Source organism: Myxine glutinosa, chromosome 3, assembly GCF_964187855.1.
Source record: "Myxine glutinosa chromosome 3, kmMyxGlut1.1, whole genome shotgun sequence".
Taxonomy (NCBI): Eukaryota; Metazoa; Chordata; class Myxini; order Myxiniformes; family Myxinidae; genus Myxine; species Myxine glutinosa.
The window spans coordinates 151,348,949-151,371,303 of NC_136263.1; the positions used below are offsets into that span (position 1 = coordinate 151,348,949).

Below are 22,355 nucleotides of genomic sequence, written 5' to 3' on the forward strand. Positions count from 1 at the left end.
AGTACAGGTCCTGGGTCATATAATTGTAAATAAAGGTTAAGTTCTGCCGTTCACGCCTTTTCCCACCATTGGCTTCGCATCGTACGAATAAAACCGCTCAATCGGGTTCAATAAGAATTAACGGCACGAGTCACGTGACACGCAAACCGCTTGGCGTATCAGACTAGCGTGACTCGTGCGAGGTCCAGTCCCCATTCTTGTGGCAGCGTGTGTATAGAAGGTACTTGGGGATTCGATCGGATACCCTTCCGCACGCTCGCTACGGGGGTGGCGGCTGGAATTGCTCCGCAATCTGCCCCACGAGTGTAAAGTGGGTAGCGGCCTCGTGGACTCGAAGGCCCGAGGGGGAAAAGGGTTTAACTCCCCTCTGTACGTCGACGGGCCCGAGATCCGCAACAATATATATATATATATATATATATATATATATATATATATATATATATATATATATATATATATATATATATATATATATATATATATATATATATATTGTTACAGATGCGGTTTTAGATGTTATTTTACCGAGCGGTTGGTATTACCGCGTCCGAACAGTTACTCCCCGATTAGAAGCCGATTCCACCCGACGTTGACCAGATCGCACCGCAGATATTCAATCGGGAAACCTCTAAAGTGACCGAAAGATAAGGAAAAGAGAAGAAGACAGAGTACGGAGGAAGAACAGATTTATTATACACACACAAGCAAAAAGAAAGAGCGACCAAAATTATTTACAGCAATGGATGGAAGAAGCAGTCACACAGTGCATCGTTAGCTTAAACTATTCATTTTACTTAACCCCAAGACAACGAGTAGGACAGACGACGTTCACACTTACACGGGGGATATTGCAGGCAGGTAGGGCTTGAGGTGGATTGCTGGAGAGGGAGGCAGGGTCGGAGGCAGCAGCTCTCAATTCCTCGCGGTTTTTGGCGGGAAAACCCTCCGTCGCGTATCCGCTGCTGTAGACGTCACGCGCTGGCTCGGCACACCTGCTCCTCTCCTTCTGGTGGAGCCATCTCCCTCCTTTCAGCGCGTCTCTCCTTAGCTGGTTTCCTTTCCGAGTACCTCTCCTCTTTGGCTTGGAGCGTTTCGCATCTCACCGCTCCTCTTGGTGTCGCCTCTTCGCTCATCTCCCAGGTCATCTGGTGAAGCAGTCCCTTACAGTCGCTTTTATCACTCGGGGCGGAATCAAGCCGCCGGCTCCGAGGGCACGCCTACCGGGTCGCTCACCGCGGTGCTGATTGGCCAAGTGGGGTTGGCTCACTCCTCCCCTCTATGACGAGGTGGAGACATGCCTTTCTTCTCCGAGATTAGCACATGGGCAATGGCGGCTTGCAGGATTGAACACCACTCGCACCCTTTTGAAAGGAACTTTGGAGAGCGGAGATGGTTGGGGAAATTGGAAGGGCCTACGCTTATTTTGTTTGATACAATGCAAAGTCAATCTAGTGGGAAACACATATTTAGCCTACATAGAATAAGGAAATACACTATTTAAAAAGATATATCGTGGCCTGCGTGTAAGTTTCATGGAATTAACTAGGAGGACGGCTGCGACCATTATTTACATTACGAGGATGTTACACATAACAAAACCATACTTTTTACATTCGTTACACTTCCTCCAAAATTGTTACACTTCTCAAAAACCGTTACCTTCTCAAAAAAACTGTTACACTTCTCAAAACCGTTACACTGCACCCTCCTTTCTTCAGGCCCGTGCTCAGGCCTACAAAACTTTAACTTAGTGTGACACGTAGGTGTAATTCCCTCTACAATTAACCTGACCCTGAGTGTGACAATCTTAAAACACAAATAAGTATGTCCCCCTATTGCATTGCACCCTGTCTAACAGACTCAAGCCCACAGCTAACCGAATTACGGAATTATTCTCAAACTATACATTTACGGTGGGGAGCATTATTTACAATGACGTGATTTCTTATTTACAACGCAACCCAGGACCTGTGTTTTTTTTTTCTTTTTCTTTTTAGGGAACAAGAAAAATAAATTCCTGTTGGGAGGGAGGAGACAGCACGCATTGCATCGATGCACCAGTACCAATACCACCAAAGCACCCAAAAGCACCAAAAGCACCACAAAGCACCAAAAGCACCACAACGCACCAAAAGCACCACTCGGTGCTCAGTCACCATGGTTCATAATAAACACAACAAAACAACTGGTGGTGGTCTTCTCTTTCTCTGCTGGGCCGATGTTCTTCCCGACGTCTTCTGGCTTCATGCGGCCTACTTGGAAATATAAAAAGCACAAACCGTGTCCATTTTTATTTAGGGCAACAGGGGCCCACTAAGGGTGGTCCACCTGTTTGGCATAGGTGCCACCCTACCGAGGTCCGCAAGCAAGATTCCCTGGCCACTATGGCCGGTCTCCAACAGAGGTGCCCTGCCCCAGAACCTGGGGTCCATCAAGTGGTACTTGGCCGCAGAACAGCGGTCCATAAAGTGGTACATCAACGCAATGCATGCTGGTTCTGGGAATCTCGTGTGCACAATGGCCACCTCACGCACGCTCCCCTCGGCACCCAATGGCGCACAGGTCATGTGGGAGACAAAAGAGACAATTGAGCGAGGGGTAAGGTCACAAGGGTACACGTCAATAAGGCAATGCAAGGCGAAATGCGTACGGAGGGCGAAGTGAGAAAGCTCGTCCCTACCGTACGTCACCCCCCTGTCACCTACACTACCCTTGCCCTTACCCCATATGTACAAAATCTACACATTACCAATTCGTCACTACTGTCACGTCTTCCCCATATTTCTCCTATACCAAATTCGTCACCACAATCCCTCTACTTCAAAATTTGCCATCACCAATTCATCATCAATCCTCATAAGGAGGGAGAGATGGAATTACGCACAATGTCACACCCACGTCATGATGCGTCTCACAATCCAAACATTTGCATCATAAAAAATAATCAAAACATGGCATGGTGTGGAGTACCTGTCACCTCAGGTGAGTGGATGCAGATGGTGCGAGGAGATCCTTCTTCCTAACTATCCTCTAAATGACTTTAACACACTTTACACTACCCGGGGTCTCTCCCTGCCAATCCATTGGCCAACTTACACTATGGGTTCTAATAACCAATTCCCATTGACCAAACTGTGGTGCTTCTCAATTTGGGGTCTCACTCCCCCGATTCATCTCCCGGTGCCCTCGCACAATTTCTGGGCTGCGACGTGTAGCTCTCCCAGCAGGTCTACCCACCTGCACACCTCCACCACTGCAGTTGCCACCCGAGCTTACCTAGCTCCTCACCCTAACCTAACTAACTGGGGAAGGCCCTCTCCTGGCTCTGTCACCCCACTGGTGCCCTCTGGCACTGGGCTACCCGGGTCCGTCCTCCGGATCCTCGGGCCCCATCCACAACTACCGGCTCCCAGAGCCCACCTGCGGCCTCACCTGGCCGACATCCTCACAGTGGTGGAGTGCCCAAACCAACTACACACACTAACAGGCTACACGCCCAGCCATTTCCACAACACTAATGCACCCATCCAAAGACCATTCTTTCACCCGCACCACAGATGCCAATATCCAACCACAATTTACCTGTACCCTCTACCTAACACTTACACTACCCGCCCCGGGTATCCGTGATGGGGGTCCACTCTTCCCCCATTCACACCTTCGCACCATCCACTCCACTCCACAATTTCCACCATACTCACTCCACGACCATCCATTCCAATACTCCATTTATTCCACACTACCATTCTCCATACCTGCTGTTGCACACCTGTGCCCTCACACCTGGTGCCACCTGCACCCTCCTTTCTTCCTGGACCATTTGGCCATCACAATACCCATCATCATCACTCACTCATACACTGCTCCATACACCTGTTCAGTTGCACACCTGTGCAATCACACCTGTTCAATCCTCACACACACGGCATCATCTCAGCTAACTACTCCCCTCTGAAACTTGCGCTTCCCAGTCTTCCCTTTAAACTATTGCGCTCCCACGTCATTATCATCCACACTAAACTACCTGCGTTCCCACTACAGGTATCAGTCACTAACTAATCTTAACGTTACCTAATGTCATCTTCGCTAGATCCCTACACACCATATCCTAACCCACCCGGGCTAGTTTTCACTGCCATCAACCCCATAAACTATTGCGCATTTGCCCCACTGTGAGGGATGGTGGATTTGCCATCCCACCACATCGGGGGTCTCTCCCTATAAATTTTGTTCGTCCAAATTCAATAAACCAAAAATTTGCCAATCACTCTACCATCATCAAATTTTGCTTTTTTTTCTTCTAATTTCGGGGCCAAAACACTATCCTCATCACCCGTCTACTTATTATATCCTCTCGGTGCGCCAATTCACGTCTACAGCCCGGCTTCGTACAGCCGAGCAATGAATACGGGTTGTTTTGTGCCAGCGGCTGGATACGTCCCGCATTCGGGGCAGGGACGGGGGCTTACCCGGGCCGAGATCCCACGCACCACCTCGGCGCGGAGCCATCCAATTGCCCGATCTCGACCTGCCGGCACGTCTCAATAGAAAGTGGTCGCCATGACGACCCTTCCTATCGGGCTGCCCGCTCCGCCTAGTGGAGCCCGGACGCGGCCGTTCCAAGCGAGGCACAGCGTGGATCGTGTACGGCGGTTCTTTCGAAACCGCCGTGGTTCGGATCCCCGCTGGTCCTCGCGGCACGCGAAGCTGCCCGACGTGCACCGAGGGCCCGATTCGGCTATAAGTCGTTCTAACCTCTAACCCGGTTACCGTCGATGCTTCACCTGCATGCTTACAAGCATACGCTACCCCTTTCTTGCTCATACCTCCTGCTGTTCTCATGCTTCTCGTACCTTTCCTTACACACCTCGGTACACTCATTCCGCTCACCGACTTGGTCACATACCTGCCCACCGAACACCTTGGCACACATTCGTCACTCGCACACCTCACCAACACACCTCTTCGCGCGCCTTCCTCGGTCACCTCCTCTGTGACAATTACAGGTGTGCTTTCATCCGCACACCCAACCACGTGCCTCACGACCAACTCAAGTGTGCATTCCCACACACGCTCTACCATTCCAGGTGTGCATCCTTCCATTCCAGGTGTACATCCTCGCTCACCTGTCATAACCAACTCACGCTCCGTGTCACTCTCACTACTCTCACCACCACTCTTGACAACGCACTCACCCTTACTCTCGACAGCGCACTCTTTCCCCATGCACCTGTCCGTTACACACCTTTCTCGCGCACACTCTCCCGTTACATCCTCTGTAACCCTCACCACAGGTGTGCATTTTCTCGTTACATCCTCTGTAACACTCACCACAGGTGTACACTCTCTCGTTACTTCCTCTGTAACACTCACCACACCGCGCTTCCATGTACCCCCTCGCACACGCGCTTCGACCAACTCACTCTTGACGGCACACTCACTCCTCGGCGTGCACTTTTTCCTCACACACTCCATGGTCGGACATTCTCGCACACCTCTTTTTTCGCACACCAGACCTGTCGCACACTTCACCAACGGCCTTTCACGAACACCCGGGTCTAAATCAACCCCCAAGCTGACTGAAGCTTTCCTCACATCATATACATTGCCACTCACCTCCGTACCTCGTCTCCGCACCTCTTTTACCACCTGCAAACTTTTTATTTGGTTAGCGAGCACGACATCACGATTTGAGCACCGACCTTGTACATATCCCATCACCTCCTCCTGGATTTCTCTTTTAGTTTCTGTCCGTCCCTTCTTAATTTCACTCACCTCTTCTTCCACTTCCTCTAATTTTCGCTTCACCTCTTTTATTCCCCAGTGCGTCTCCTCAAGTTCGTCCTCTAAGGCTACCGTGACCGTCTCTATGTGCATCCTCACCTCTCGGTCCTTTGTCTCCATTATCTCTGTCACCTCGTCCACCCTCATTGTCAGTTCCTCACGTACCATCTGACATTGCCACTGTGTCGCTATTAATTCGTTTTTAATTTCTTTTTGTGTCGCCTTTAACCCTCCTAGTACCGCAGTGTTCTTTTGAACCTGCTCCACTAGTTCTTTTTGTCCCTCCGTCAGCTGTTCCACCTCCTCCGTCAGATCTTCTATTCCCCCTTGTAACTTAGCCGTATTATTTCTCACCTCTTTCTCCATACGCTTCTCACCTCGCTTTACCTCCTCGCGTAGCCCCGAAACCTCCTCACTCACACCTCGTCGTATTTCCTCCATCTCTTTTGTAGATGCCACCCTCATCTGTCCCAATTCATCCCTCTGAGCATCCAGTTTACTTTCTAACCCGATTTGCACCTCCTCTATCTGGTTCCCCATTCGTTTGATTTCCCGGGCAGATTGTTCCCCTATTTCCCGCAATTTGTCCTCCATCCTATCTTCTAACCCCATTAACCCATTTTTCACCTCTTTTATCCCGTTGTCTAACCCCTCAAAATTATTGTCTAACTTCCCAAATTTCTTGTCTAACTCCTCAAAATTATTGTCGAACTTCCCAAATTTCTTGTCTAACTCCTCACCGGTACCCCTCGCTTCGTCCCTCATTACCCCCATTTGGCCCTCCAATCGCTCACCCTGAGCATCCATCCGGTTCCCCATTACCCCCATTTGGCCCTCCAATCGCTCACCCTGAGCATCCAGCCGGTTCCCCATTACCCCCATTTTTGCTTCTAGCCTCTCCATAAGGGCCCCCATTTGCAACATAAAAAGGTTCGAATCCACCAGCGGCGCTGCTGCGGTCGCGGGCGCGGCAAAATTTGGTGCCGCTACACCCACGTGCGCGAGGACGCCATTTTGTGCGCCTGATACCCCCTCAACCACTTCCTCATTGCTCTCCTCCTCCCTTTCTTCCCCTAAGTCCTGGGTTACCCCTAACCCGTCTATCTCCCCCACCGACATCCGATCGCCTTGATTGTCCATGGCGCGATCTCAAAATTCGGGTTTTGCTTTAAAACAACACAAATTTCTAGCAGCTCCAAATTTTGACCAAATTTTTTTCTAGATGTTTTTTAAAAATTTGGTTCGGGCCTCGAATCTCACTCCCAGACACCAATTGTTACTCTAATAGTACAATTGGTGTTCCAAAATTTGGGCCTAACAAATTTAGTCCCAGGTCCGAATCCAACTCCTGACAACCAATTGTTACAGACGCGGTTTTAGATGTTATTTTACCGAGCGGTTGGTATTACCGCGTCCGAACAGTTACTCCCCGATTAGAACCCGATTCCACCCGACGTTGACCAGATCGCACCGCAGATATTCAATCGGGAAACCTCTAAAGCGACCGAAAGAGAAGGAAAAGAGAAGAAGACAGAGTACGGAGGAAGAACAGATTTATTATACACACACAAGCAAAAAGAAAGAGCGACCAAAATTATTTACAGCAATGGATGGAAGAAGCAGTCACACAGTGCATCGTTAGCTTAAACTATTCATTTTACTTAACCCCAAGACAACGAGTAGGACAGACGACGTTCACACTTACACGGGGGATATTGCAGGCAGGTAGGGCTTGAGGTGGATTGCTGGAGAGGGAGGCAGGGTCGGAGGCAGCAGCTCTCAATTCCTCGCGGTTTTTGGCGGGAAAACCCTCCGTCGCGTATCCGCTGCTGTAGACGTCACGCGCTGGCTCGGCACCCCTGCTCCTCTCCTTCTGGTGGAGCCGTCTCCCTCCTTTCAGCGCGTCTCTCCTTAGCTGGTTTCCTTTCCGAGTACCTCTCCTCTTTGGCTTGGAGCATTTCGCATCTCACCGCTCCTCTTGGTGTCGCCTCTTCGCTCATCTCCCAGGTCATCTGGTGAAGCAGTCCCTTACAGTCGCTTTTATCACTCGGGGCGGAATCAAGCCGCCGTCTCCGAGGGCACGCCTACCGGGTCGCTCACCGCGGTGCTGATTGGCCAAGTGGGGTTGGCTCACTCCTCCCCTCTATGACGAGGTGGAGACACGCCTTTCTTATCCGAGATTAGCACATGGGCAATGGCGGCTTGCGGGATTGAACACCACTCGCACCCTTTTGAAAGGAACTTTGGAGAGCGGAGATGATTGGGGAAATTGGAAGGGCCTACGCTTATTTTGTTTGATACAATGCAAAGTCAATCTAGTGGGAAACACATATTTAGCCTACATAGAATAAGGAAATACACTATTTAAAAAGATATATCGTGGCCTGCGTGTAAGTTTCATGGAATTAACTAGGAGGATGGCTGCGACCATTATTTACATTACGAGGATGTTACACATAACAAAACCATACTTTTTACATTCGTTACACTTCCTCCAAAATTGTTACACTTCTCAAAAACCGTTACCTTCTCAAAAAACCGTTACACTTCTCAAAACCGTTACAATATATATATATATATATATATATATATATATATATATATATATATATATATATATATATATATATATATATATACATATACATACATATATGTATATATATATATAATATATATATATATATATATATATATATATATATATATATATATATATATATATATATATTGTTGCGGATATAGTCATATATATGACTCCATGGTAAGATCTCCAACCTTTAATTGAACAAACAATGACTCAACGTTTCGATTAACAATATGTGACAAAGCCACACGCCTCCGTTAATCTTCCTCAAGAGTGATAAAATCATCTCAACATCCCCTTGTATGCAAAGTGGGCGGGGTATATGCAGAGTGGGATGTTGAGATGTGGGATGCACTTTGCATATACCCCGCCCACTTTGCATATGTTAATCGAAACGTTGTCATTGTTTGTTCAATTAAAGGTTGGAGATCTTACCATGGAGTCATTTGGATTTACTCCCAACCGCAAATCTTTGCATATATATATATAAGCAGATTTTTATATATATAAGAAGATTTTTAAATTTTTTTTATGAGAAGATTTTTGAAGATTGGATTTTCATTGCTCCACAAGCCTGCCCCTATTCCGATTGAAGAACGTAGTTTGTGTTGAAAATGTGAGCTTTATTGGACAATATTTAGAGTTTGCTCAAAATGTTGACAAATTTTAATGAATAATAAGATACAGAATTTTTAGCATCATACATCAATTCATAGATAATTATCTATTTTCAATTATTCAAATTATTTATTATTGTTATTGTTGTTGTTTGTTTGTAAACTAATATATAATTATGTACAATGTACCATTGTACAATGTACCATTGCACAATGTACATGTATGTTCAATTGTTAATTGTTCATTGTTCAATGTTCATTCATGTAGTCAAATTAAGATTAAAAACAAAACAGTAGATTAAACATTCATGTATTAATTTGACAATCTATCATTTATCGGAAAAAATTAATCATCCATCAGAAAATGTAAAATATCTATCAGAGACGATAAAACAAATCTATCAGAACAATTAAAACAAAGTAAACATCAGAATACACATAATTTGAATGATTTTACGTAACATTGTTTTCAGAAACTTGTGTTTCAAAACATTGCCTACTTCTTTGACAAGATGGCTTTGGTTGACACTGGAAAGTTTTCACGATGACGTTTCACAACTCTCAACACAAATTGCTTCTGCTCTTCATTCTTGGTCAGAGTGTCATGGAAAGTTTGGATGAGAGCAACACCTCGCTCAGCACAGTCGTTGATAAGCTTCATGCTGCGTATCTTCTTCTCAAGTTTTTATCTTGCCAAAACGAAGTTTTTGCAAGATGTATCAGTCAGCTTGTATGTTTGTTTTTTTGTTTTTTTGTTTGTGGTTAATCATTTTTTTTTCACGTTTAGATCACTCTGTAGACCACAGTTATTATTGGAAACTCCTGTAACTTCGCATATCAGAGTCCTATAGAGATACCCTTCAGCACACAAAATTTTGAAGGTCAAGGTCAAAGGTCAAGGTCACTTTGCGGTCAATCATGGAGGTCAACGAAACCCTTATTTTTTGAGTAACTTTGATCGGATCGTCTCCAAACTTCATGGGAATCTAGTATATGGTCCGGCGCTCAGCTGATTAGTTTTTGGTGGCGATCGGCCTTGACCTTCATGGTTAGCGCTGGAGGTCGAAAATTATTGACCCCAAGGTCAAATTTTGAAATCGTAGGTACCATATCGAGTAATACCTCATATGAATGCCCTTGATGAGTGCTTCCCAGATCTGTAAACAGTTTGACGCTATGACGTCATTTGATGACGTCATGACGAAAAAACTGAATTTTCATGAAAAAATTATTTCCTCAGTTCTCATCAAAATCTTTCAATATTTCATGTGCGTTGGTCATGAAGACATACTATTCACCATACGAAATTATTAAGGTCAAGGTCAAAGGTCAAGGTCACTTTGCGGTCAATCATGGAGGTCAACGAAACCCTTATTTTTTGAGTAACTTTGATCTTATGATCTCCAAACTTGGTGGGTATATAGGGTGTGGTATGGCGCTCAGCTGATTAGTTTTTGGTGTCGATCGGCCTTGACCTTCAAGGTCATTTTGAAGGTCATTCAATTTTGACCAAAAGGTAAAATAGACAGATGCAGGGGCAAGATACGGTTCACCCTGTGGGTGACATATGTTCATGTTTTTTTTTTTTTGTATACAGAGTCGAGGCTCGTGAAAGAGCTAACATTTATCAAACAAACAAATCAAACAAACAAGCAAACAAAGTATATAAAAATGGGAGCGGTCGACAAGATGGGGAGAGAAGTGGAGGAAGCACACAAACACAACATTTGAGAGCAGGGACATCGGGAGATGTGTGGGAGGGAGAGGGCCTGGGGGGAGGCAGGATAGGTATAAAGCGCAAGGACACCAAGGACTTCCAGGAAAGAAGTCGGCACCTCAAAAAAGTGGATTTGGGGTGAAATTAGCGGGGGTAGAAAAGATCAAGGTTTTGGATTGGGGAAGATAAGAGATGGTGGTGAACAGCCGTTTTAAAGACCTGGAGGGAGGAGAGGGATTGAAGAGAGTGAGGGAGTTTGTTCCAGAGGCGGGAGAAAAGAGCAATGAAGGAGTGAAGGTGAGCAGAGAGTCTTGATTTTGGCAGTTTAACCATAAGAGGGTTGCAGGCAGATCTTGTGCGACCTGTAGGAATATTTGGGGGACAGAGCCCAGAGAGAGCTGGGGGAGGAAGGCCGGAGAGGAGTCGGTAGAAGACTGAAAGACCACCAACCTGCCTGCGGTGAATAAGTGAAAGGCCCTTGGAGATAGCGTCATCACGGGAGATTCCAATGATTCTGAACGCTTTGGTTTCAACAGCGTGAAGACGAGCTAGGTGTGAGGCAGGAGCACCAGCCCAGAGGGGAGAACAGTATTCCATTGAGCTGCGGATGAAAGCCTCATATGTGGTGAGGAGCCAAGGAAGGACTTCGCACGACGGAGGATGCCCAGTCGGCGACTGGCTTTGGAGGCCAGCTTGGAAATGTGGTTTTCCCAGGAAAGATCATGGCAGATAGTGAGACCCAAAAGCTTGAGTGACAGAACTTCTTGGAGAGGATTATTCAGAAAGTAGATGGGAGGGTTGTCCAGTCGGTCTTTTCAGAGAGACATTGTAAGAGTGTGAGATTTGTCAGGATTGAAAGACATGTTCCACTTGTTTGCCCAGTCTGTGATTTTGTCCAGGTCTGCAGAGAGTGAGGGGGCTGCAGACTGCCGATCTGAGGGATGAGGAATGGAGCGGCAGAGAGTGGAGTCATCAGCAAAGAGATAGAGAGGATTTTCAAGAGAGTCAGAGAGATCATTGATGAAGACCAGAAAAAGCACAGGGCCCAGAACACTGCCTTGGGGAACTCCAGCCTGAACAGGAGGAGGAGATGAGAGAAACCCATTCAAGGCCACACGTTGACTATGACTAGAGAGGAAGTCCGCCAGCCATGCGTGGAGATTTCCATGGATACCAAAGGAGGAGGGTTTGGTGAGCAGATCGGGGTGCCAGACCGTATCGAAGGCACGTGATATGTCGAGGGAGACAGCTCTAATTTCCTGTTTGGCATTGAGGACCTCCATCCATTGTTGAGACAGCAGAAGCAGCATGTCCAGAGTAGAGTGACCTTGTCTGAAACCAAGTTGATGATCAGAGATCAAGCCATTGGAGAAGAGGAAAGATTTCATATCCGAAGCAATGATGGATTCCATGACTTTGCTGATAATTGGGAGAAGGCTGATTGGTCTGTAGTTGCTAGGATCTGTTTTTGCACCTTTTTTGTGCAAAGCGGTGATGTTGGCTGATTTCCAAGCAGATGGCAGTTGACTTTGAGCAAAAGAGAGGGCGAAGAGAACAGAGAGAGGGAGTGAAAGAGTGGAAGAACAGGATTTTAGGACCCTTGGGCTGATGCCGTCAGGTCCATTTGCAGAATCAGAGTCGATGGTTGACAGAAACTTTTCCACCTTGTCAGGAGGAAAGGACATGGAGTCCAGGAGCAGCTGGGTACGACTGGGTACAGTGGGTCCAGAGAGGGATGGGGTTGGGACACAAGATTTAGAGGCAAACACAGAGTTGAGGCATTCAGCTTTTTCACGTGCGGAGTCAGCTGTGTAGCCGTTTGAGGTAAGGGAGGGGATGGAGGGGGAACAAACACCAGAAACAGATTTGACCAGACACCACCATGATTTGGAAGAGGGAGACAGATAAGATAGTTCGGTCTTGAGAACGGAGAGATATTGTCTCCTGGCTCTCCTGAGGGTGGACACACACTTGTTTCGGGCTTTGTGGAAGGAAATGAGATTTCCTTCCGTTGGATTTGCTTTCCAAGAGAAGAAGGAAAGTTGTTTCTGGGCAACAGCCTCACCACAAGATTCCGTGTACAATGGATGGGAGGAAGGGTGTGACAACTGAAGACGAGATGGGATAAATCTATGCATGAGCGAGAGCAATTTACTTTGGAAGAATTCCCAGGATGAGTTGATGTCAGAGGTGGTAGAGATGGGAGACCAGTCCAGATGATTGATGGCTGCTTGAAGACCATGCCAGTTGGCCTGAGTGAAATGCCAGACTCGTCGACGCTGAGCAGGCTCCCTGAGAATGGTCAGAGATGTCCACTTTAACAAGCACATGATCAGATGAGCCGATTGGAGCAGAAGAAGAGCAGCAGACATTTTCAGGGAAGTTAGGCAAAACCAAGTCCAGAAGAGAAGATGCTCTGTTGACTGAGATCCGGGTCAGGAAATTGACAGATTGTGACAGTCCCAGTGAGTCGCAGAAGTCCTTTGCTGAGGGGCCATGGCTGGTGAGAGAGGTACCCACACCCAGCCAACTGGCATGGTGACAATTTAAATCACCACATATGAGGAAGAGAGAGTTGGGATGAGTAGATAGAAGTTGGTCCATATTATCAGACAGCGAGATGTAGATGGAGTCATCACTGTTTGGTGGACGGTACAACACACATATGAACAAGAGGTGGGATCGAAGGGGAAGCCGTAGCCAGAGGTATTCCTGGGGGTGAGGTGGAGAGAGTGCAGTGCAGGGCGAGTGAGGAAGAGAGTTTTTGATAAAGATAGCAACCCCACCTCCAGGACGAGGCTCAGGTCTATCATACCGGAGGAGGGAGTAACCCGGGAGAGATATTAAGGAAACAGAGACATCATGAAGGAGGAAAGTTTCTGTTAAGCAGATCAAGTCTGGTTTGTCAGAAGCAACCTGTATGGAGAGATCAGTTAAGTTTGAACGAAGGCCCCGGATGTTTGAGGTCCATACTGTTAAAGAAGAGGAAGGGGGAGCATCGGATACAGAACAGGGGGGGGGGGGAGTGGTTGGGTAAGATGTGGAAGAGGAGGAAGAGGTAGGGAGAGCTGTTGAAGGTCTGTCAGAGATTTCAGAATAGCTCGGAGAAAGGGAAGGATGGGGCGGACAAAAGGTTTGATGGTGATTGGGTGAGGCACAATGAGGTGTTTTTTGAGGAGGGGGAAGAGCGAGGAAGAATGTTGGGGGAGATGGAGGTGAGAGTTGGAAGGGGGAAGAAGCGGGGAGGACGCTTTGAGGAGGGGGAGTGAGAGGAGGGAAATTGAGAAGAAATGAGGGTGGGGAGATTTGAAGGGGAGGGGTGAGGGGGGAGTTTAGGAGGGAAGGGACAAGGGGAGGGATTTGAAAGGGATGGGATATGGGGGAGATTTGGAGGGGAGGTGTGAGGGGGAGTCTTGGAGGGGAGGGGTGAGGGGGAGTCTTGGAGGGGAGGGATGTGGGGGGAGTTTAGGAGGGAAGGGGCAAGGGGGGAGATTTGAAAGGGATGGGTGATGGGGAGGATTTGGTGGGGAGGGGCAAGGGGGAAGATTTGAAAGGGATGGGTGATGGGGAAGATTTGGAGGGGAGGGGTGATGGGGAAGATTTGGAGGGGAGGGGTTATGGGGAAGATTTGGAGGGGAGGGGTGAGATTGGATTTTAGAAAGTGTACGATTAATGGGAAACGAACATTTATTGCAAAATGAGTTTCTTGTGACCTTCGAGTCAAAAATACGTTTAAGGACGCTGGATGAGTTGTCTGTGTTCCAGAGGTGTGGCTCCTTTTCCAGAAAACTCAGTGATACTTCTTTGTCAGACTCTGAGATGACAACACCAAATAATTCAAGAGATCGACTTGTGATGTAGGTGTCCACTGAGTCAGAAAGCCTGAAAGCTTTAGCATCTATCCTATGAAGATTATTTGGCTTTGGAGCCCGCTTGAAGTTCTTCACCATCTTTGCCTTTGTCTCATCATCCACCCGGCTATCAAAAAGAGCTAATGCAGCAAGGTGTTCTGACAAATACCAGAGGTGTCTAGTGAATGCTTCGACAGCAGTTTCATGAACAACCATATCTGGGTAAGAATCAAGGGTTGAAAGAAGAAGCAAATCATTGAGAGGTGCCTTTGTGGGTAGCTGTGCCTCATGCCAGAATCTCGCACACACAAGTGCAACAAAAAGAGCAATCTGTGTGATTCCCTTCAATTCACGTGATGTTAGCTTTATTTGGTCTTTGAAGAGAACAATCTCGAGAGCATATATGGCGTTCATCATCCAGCGGACATTGTGCATAGCTCCTGGGGCACGGAATTTCACCTCTCTGGCCTCACATCCACCCAGAAATGTATGGCATAGTCTCAGAAGTTCTTCATAGTCATCACGTGGGTGTTGTTCTTCGAGTGCAGCTGCATAAAAATGTATCATATTCTGACGTTCAACAAGGTTATCGGAAAATATTTTATCTCCTACTTGGAACCTCTTCTTGTCAATTAAAGGCCACTGTTCCTGAAACCTCTTGAACAGTCTGATCTCAGGTCCGCTAGTGGGTCCTATGACTTTAGTTGTAACATCAGAGAGCATTACTTCAAACACATGATGACGACATGCAACCCAGACACGCTTAGCATCCAAAGCTGCTTCAATGAGGGTACATGCTCCGTTTCTCACTCAGCCCTGTGTTGGATGCAGTGGTGTCAAACACTATGCCTTTCACCAACTGTTTGACATTCCACTCCGCAAGAAGTTGTATGCATGCATTTGCTTGTGCTACACCAGTGCTTTGTGGAATTTTTGGGACTCCAAGCAACTTCATTCATACCAGTTACAAGTATCGCTACACGATCAACAGATTCTTTGTGATTTCCAGTATAATCAGGGAGCAGTTTCCCATGCCAGTGTAGAAGGAGTGCGCTATTAAATCAGAAATTTGCCTTTTCTTCAGTGGCCATTATTTCCCTTCCACGAATTCGAGCACGACGAATTCCACTGTGTGACAGAGAAATGTCTTCAATGGTATGACCAAGAGATTGTGCAAAAGCACTGGCCACAAACATAGCACGCCGATCTGAGAGATTTACTCTGTCCAGAGTTGCCACTATTGCTGGAGTGATCACCTTGATGGGAGCCTTTTTCGCCTGTTTGGCAGAAGATGGACTTTGGAGTTTGAATTAATTGTCCCCTGAATCGGAGCTTTCAATCTCAGACTCATCATCATCATCAAACACAGCCGATGTTGATGGAACAGATTGCATTGCTGTTAGAGTCTCAGCAGCATGTTTCTTCTTTGTTTTATCTTCATTCTCAAGCCTGATATGCTTTCTGTTCTCCTACACTGCGAGAGTATTGTCCACAGATCCCATACGTGAACTTGAGGGATCCTCACGCTGCATGATAAGGAATGCTTTGTCTTCTTCATTCGTCATTTTCGCAAGCGCATCATTTGGTGAGATATCGAACAGGGATTGAAGATCATCTTTGAACATCTGCTCCTTCACTCTATAGTTTTCGAATGTCTTGGTTCTATTTTTCTTTACCAGTTTGTAGGCATCATACAACTTCAAAAGTTGGCGCTCACAGGATCTACTCCCTGCACTGGAATTCGTGCTTTCTCCCAGTATGCACACACAGCTTGTACACTAAGTTTGGCACTTTCACGAACCTGTATGGTGTTCTTGTATGTGACGGTACACCATTTTCTGCAATGTGTGTCCTAGGGTTGGTAGTCCCCCACATATTATTTCCTTTTCAGACTTGCCCAGCAACCAAACTGTGGAAAAGCTGCGAGTTTCTGCCATCTGAAAAAAACAGGACAAATAAAAAATGTTATTATTTTGAGCAACCTCTAAATAAGTTCTAATTGACCTCATATTTGGTTCGTATGATCTTTATAAACATAGGAACAAGGGTAGCCTTGTGAAGCATGAATTTTTAATCATATGAAATATTACATATATCTGTGGACCACCCTAATAAATAAATAAATATATATATACTGTATATATATATATATATATATATATATATATATATATATATATATATATATATATATATATATATATATATATATATACATATATATATATATATATATATTGTCATGTCCGTGGCCAACGAACATCGGGCTCAGAGAGATAGCCAATCGGTTAACTCCGAGGCAGCAGTTCGAACTTGGCAGCATATTTTGACGCATGCGGGGCAGGTCCGATAACTGAGGTCATACCTGTACGTGCACACGGGGTCTAATCCAAAACCCACAGAACAAAGAAATGCAACAAAAGAATAAAATGTACAATAAAAGAATATAATGAAAATAAATGTGGTACGATAAAAATGAAATGTGAGGTTAAAAACTATAACTCGTACTGTGAGGATCCTCCATACAGACACAATTACACAACAGGGGAATGATAAAAGAAAAAGAACTGTTCGTTATTCGGCCGGTACTCTACTACTACTACTACTACTACTACTACTACTACTACTACTACTACTACTACTACTACTACTACTACTACTCCATGTGGTGACACACAGCTGCGGCCTCGTCGAGGGCTGTGGGGTGCCTGGTTGCCATGGAACGGGTACCGCAGTTCGGCCAATGGCCCGATCGTCGACGGGAGTTTGATGGCACCGAATCGCTCTTCCGCCATGCCACAAACGTGCGGTAACTCAGGCAGGCGGCCCTCGGTCGCCCCCCACACTGTTCGAATCGCCACTAGCCCCGCGAAGCGTCGCTTTCTGGCTCCTCTTCTACGGCCATGACAATGTCTTCCTTGATGGTGCAAATAGTTCACAAAGGCTCCAAAATCACTCTACAGCACGCCCTGGCACGAAAACCCAGCCCTTCCCTCATGCGACCAAGGGAGAGACGTCTTCTTCTTCTTCTCTCTCTCTCTCTCTCTCTCGAACGTTCGACCTCTGACGTCACACTGTCCAATCACCTTTTTCCTCCCAATCGCCCCATGGTCAGTTCGACGAATGAAGAAGCTCGGGGCGTGGTCTCTCCATTACGATCCATCGGGGGGTGGAGTTTTGTCTCTTTTGGCAATTGTCGGTTGTTGTGGTTTGAGGGACCGAGTTCATGGCTGCCCGAGTGAATGTAAAAACATAAGGGAAAAATCACAGGAGGCAAGTGCATACTGGGAAATTAATCTTACGCCCTTTTTAACTAACACAAAACCACCCTCCAGCCTCCATGTGGTGACACATAAACAACCTTAAGCTCACGTGTTCCCTGCTTATGTACATCGAGATGTCTTCTACATGTCACATGGTCCATACTAATCTATACATTACTATCTCCATTATGGTATGTCTTCCCTACCCCCATGAACCTAACAATATATATATATATATATATATATATATATATATATATATATATACAGACTTGGCATTTAATATGGAATTTTTTTTTTGTGGGGGTGAACTTACTTTTCAAGATGACTTAGAACCAAAAGTTCATTGGAATTATGTTGAAATTATTCTAGATTTTGTTAATGTGACCTTTAAAAGAAACAAAAACCACATTTGACATTTTGAAGCAAATAAATTGATCCTTGAAAGTGATGTAAACTGATATCGAACTCAATTCACGGACAGTACTGTTAAACTTCTGTACGTTTTCCAGAAGTATCTCTTTATTTTGCACATTAGCCAAAAAAAATTTCAACAAAAACAAAAGCTAAATTATGACTGGGATAACAGACAGTAAAATTACAGTTCAGTACTTCGTGTAACCCCACGAGCATTCAGGAGAGCACGTACACGTCGAGGCATGCTGTTCACGAGATTTGCCAAGGTTTGGACAGGAATCGCTTGCCATGCAGTGACAATAGTCTGCTGCAATTCACGCACAGAGGTCGGCTGCTGGTCCAAGTTGTCGATTTGATGCGTTAATTCTGCCCACAAGTTCTCTATCGGATTCATATCCGGGGACATGGCAGGCCACTCCATATGCTCTACACCACGGTCAGCTAGAAAGTGTTGGATCATGCGAGCACGATGAGGCCGTGCATTGTCATCTTGGAAGACAAAGTTTCCTCGAAAGGCTGCATGAGCAAATGGAAGCAATGTTTCTTCCAGAATGACCCTGTACTTGAACTGGTTCAGGTTTCCATTCAGAACAACCAGGTCAGTTTTGCCCCCTGCATGAAAAGCAGCCCAAACGGGCACCCCACCACCTCCAGCTTGGACTCTTGGCACTATACAATCTTCGTTGTGGGCTTCATGCACTTGTCTGTGCACTCGGACGCGGCAATCTTGACGATAGACCAGAAATCTAGACTTGTCAATGCAGGTCACATGATTCCAGTGTCCTGGCTGCCATTAACAGTGCTCTCTGGCCCACTGCAATCGGCGCTGGCTGTGTTTTCTGGTCAGGCGTGGCTTTCTAAGGGGACGCCTGGCACGATAGCCTGCTTGAACCAGTCGTTGGTTGACTAGCCTTCTGGATACAGGCACATTTGTCAGTTGCTGCCACTCAGCCCTAAACCGATTAGCTGACTTGGTACGGCCATTGCAGGCTAACCGGTGCAGCTGGCGATCATCTCTCCTTGTGGTTCTGCCTGGCTGTCCTGGCGTCGGTATTGGAGTAGGGACACCCCTCTGAGCATTTCGTTTCAGGATCTTTGACACCTGACCTTGAGTGATGCCATACTGCCGAGCAATAGCACGCTGTTTCATGCCAGAATTTCGTAAAGCCACCACTCCATGACAAACAGCATTGTCAAGTTGACGGACCATCTCCAGAGGAAGCGGCAATAACTTTTGTAGACGTGCAGCAGTTGTTTTCCACTAATACAGAACGCAACAACCCTTATATACCCGATTGTGAAGCCATTCGTCAAATGTACCTGTCCTTACATTTTGTCACGCCACCTGTGATATAATCCTGTTATTGACTTCTTGCTGCGAAAGACAATCGGTGACATGGTTCTTTCAACAAAGACATCACCGAAGGGTAAAAGAAACTCACCAGATTGATATACTGAGTTCAGAAAGTAAACCCGTCAAGAAAAAAAAAATATGCCATATTAAATGCCAAGTCTGTATATACATATATATATACTTATATATATATATATATATATATATATATATATATATATATATATATATATATATATATATATATATATACATATATACATATATATATATATATATATATATAATATATATATATATATATATATATATATATATATATATATATATATATATATATATATATATATACTGTCACCTTGGTGTTTCACAGGCAGAGTGATACATCAATGTATGTTTCTTCCTTTGAAAGCACCTTAAACTGGGTGTCCCATCTGCTAACATGAGTTGGATGCTAACCAACCATGGTGTCGTTCACAAAGATTACGCGCTGTATCGCTGGCACTTGGCTAAGTTTCAAATTCCTGCACCTTCAGTCTCAGATCCTGCATCAGAATGACTACTGGTCCAGGGTTGTGACCCCTATCCAATGAAACAGCCTTATGTGTGCAATGGCGAGGTAAGGACACTCAACTTGGAGGTGTCTAGCTTGAGTTTTCATCTCCCACCAGGTATAAACTGTGACTCTAGTCAGCTAGTGTTTCACATGCAGGTGATGTATCAATATCTGCGCTATCCATTTGGAACAAGTTCTGTTTGCTGGAGGACATAAAATATCCCATGGTGTTTTTGCGAAGAGTAGGAGAGTTATCATTGGTACCTAAAACAAGTTACAGATTCCTGCCTGAATCATCTTCAGTTGAACAAATCACCTTCAGTCAAACTTCATGCGGGCCTGGCCAGACAGTTCATGGTGCGCTTGAACCTAAACGAACCAGTCAACCCTACAAGAGGGAGTAATAATAATTGGGGCCATTAAAGTGTTCTAGTAGTAGTTGTAGTCATAGTAGTAGTAGTCGTCGTAGTAGTAGTATTAGTAGTAGTAGTAGTAGTAGTAGTAGTAGTAGTAGTAGTGCTTTTGTTGGAAAGATAATAGAGGTTTGTGCTCAGCACTCAGGAAATTTCAGGCAAACATAAGTTTCTTGTTTAATGTCGCTCAACTTCCTCATCCCTGCAAGTCCATGGTTTGAACTGCAGTAGACAAGGTAGGGCATTTAAAAAAGAAAGCAGTACCAAGACAGATGGAGAGGTAAAAGAACACCAAAAAACAAAATAACACATTTATACAAATAAGAGAAAAGTACCTTCTTAGTGGGGGGGCCAATGTAGCAGATTGAAATGCCCGGTGAAATTGCTTGTTAATTTTTGGACACTGGTTGGGCTGTCTTTAGGGATGATATAAGTTCTAGAAAAAATATGTCTCCAATTGTTTCAAGTTCTTTATGGCGGCCATTTTGGATTTTCAAAATGGCGGATGTCGAAAACGTAAAATTCCATTATCTTGGCTTCTAAATGACCTAGAGTTTCGATTCTGGTGTCCAGTTGTACATTTTTGGGGATAGAGAATTGAATGAAACCTTCTTTAATAACCTACAAGGGATAAAAATAGGTTTTTATGGCACAGCCGAACCAGTGTCCAAAATCTAACTTAATGCACATCTATCTTAATTGTTATTTGTTATTTGTATGTTCCAGATTCGTGACCCTGAGCTATGATGGAGCCAAAAAGCAAGAAAACCAAGAAAGAAACTGATTTCACACTTTGCATTCAGTGCCAGGATCCCCAAGGTGCACTAGTGACTGAGCCAGCACTGGGCTCATATGCAAAGTTTCTCCAGTTCATCCAGGAGAGGGCACGATATGGTGATGCCGACTTCAAACAGATCAGCGAACGATTAAGCTGTTTCACTGCCACTGACTTGAGGAACAATAAAGCAAAGTGGCACCGGGCATGTTATGGATCTACATGCAACACTGCTCACCTGGAGCGTGCTAGAGTTCGCCACCAGAAAGCCAGCGAACATGGCGACACCCAGCATCTTCATAAGAGGTGTGGACGTCCTTCTTCTGCACCTGCCGCTGCAAGTACCTCAGGTTCTACGCAAGACGAGACTCTTCGCTTCACACGTTCATCATCAACTCCATTCAACAGAGACCTTTGTTTCTTCTGTCAAGAGGTCACTAAGGAAAGTGTACATGTTGTATGCACGTTCAACGCAGGTAAACAGCTGAAGAAAGCTGTTGAAGAAGGCAGCAACCACAAGTGGAAAGTTCAGCTGAGTGCTGCCATCAGTGCACATGATGCTCATGCGATCGACGTCAAGTATCATCTCCCATGCTGGGTGCAGAATGTCCAACGTGCTCCCAAGAGTGGGACATCAAGTGATGACAAAGAACACATACTGCAAGAAACTAATGTTATCAAAATAGCCGCAGACATTGAGTTTGTCAGCCTTGTTCGCTCTCTACTCCAAGCTGGTGAAATTCTCAACATGTCTGACCTGAAGTCGGTTTACTCCAGGATTCTTGACAATAATGGTGTGCACAATGTCCCATCACCTACTACCCAAGGCATGAAGGAGAAAATCAACTCTCACATTGATGACGTTCACTTCATGAAACCAAAACGTCGAAACGAGTCAGACTGTGTATTCTCCACTGCCGTGCGTGATGCAGCTGTCGAAGATGCAATGACGAAGACAAATGAAAAAAACATCGAACAACTGTTTGAGAGTGCCTCTGTTCTCCGCAGTGCCATTGCT

General features: G+C 45.5%; 1 protein-coding gene across 1 annotated transcript in view; it reads left to right on the top strand.

The window, feature by feature from the left end:
- The window catches only part of LOC144891365 (uncharacterized), a 447,120-nt gene extending 425,804 nt beyond the window's left edge, over positions 1–21,316 (top strand). The window contains exon 2 of the mRNA XM_078774676.1: positions 21,289–21,316. Coding sequence (XP_078630802.1) covers positions 21,289–21,309 — 21 coding nt within the window. The 3' untranslated portion in view covers positions 21,310–21,316. The remainder of the gene's footprint in view (positions 1–21,288) is intronic.
- Positions 21,317–22,355: the final 1,039 nt, after the last annotated feature.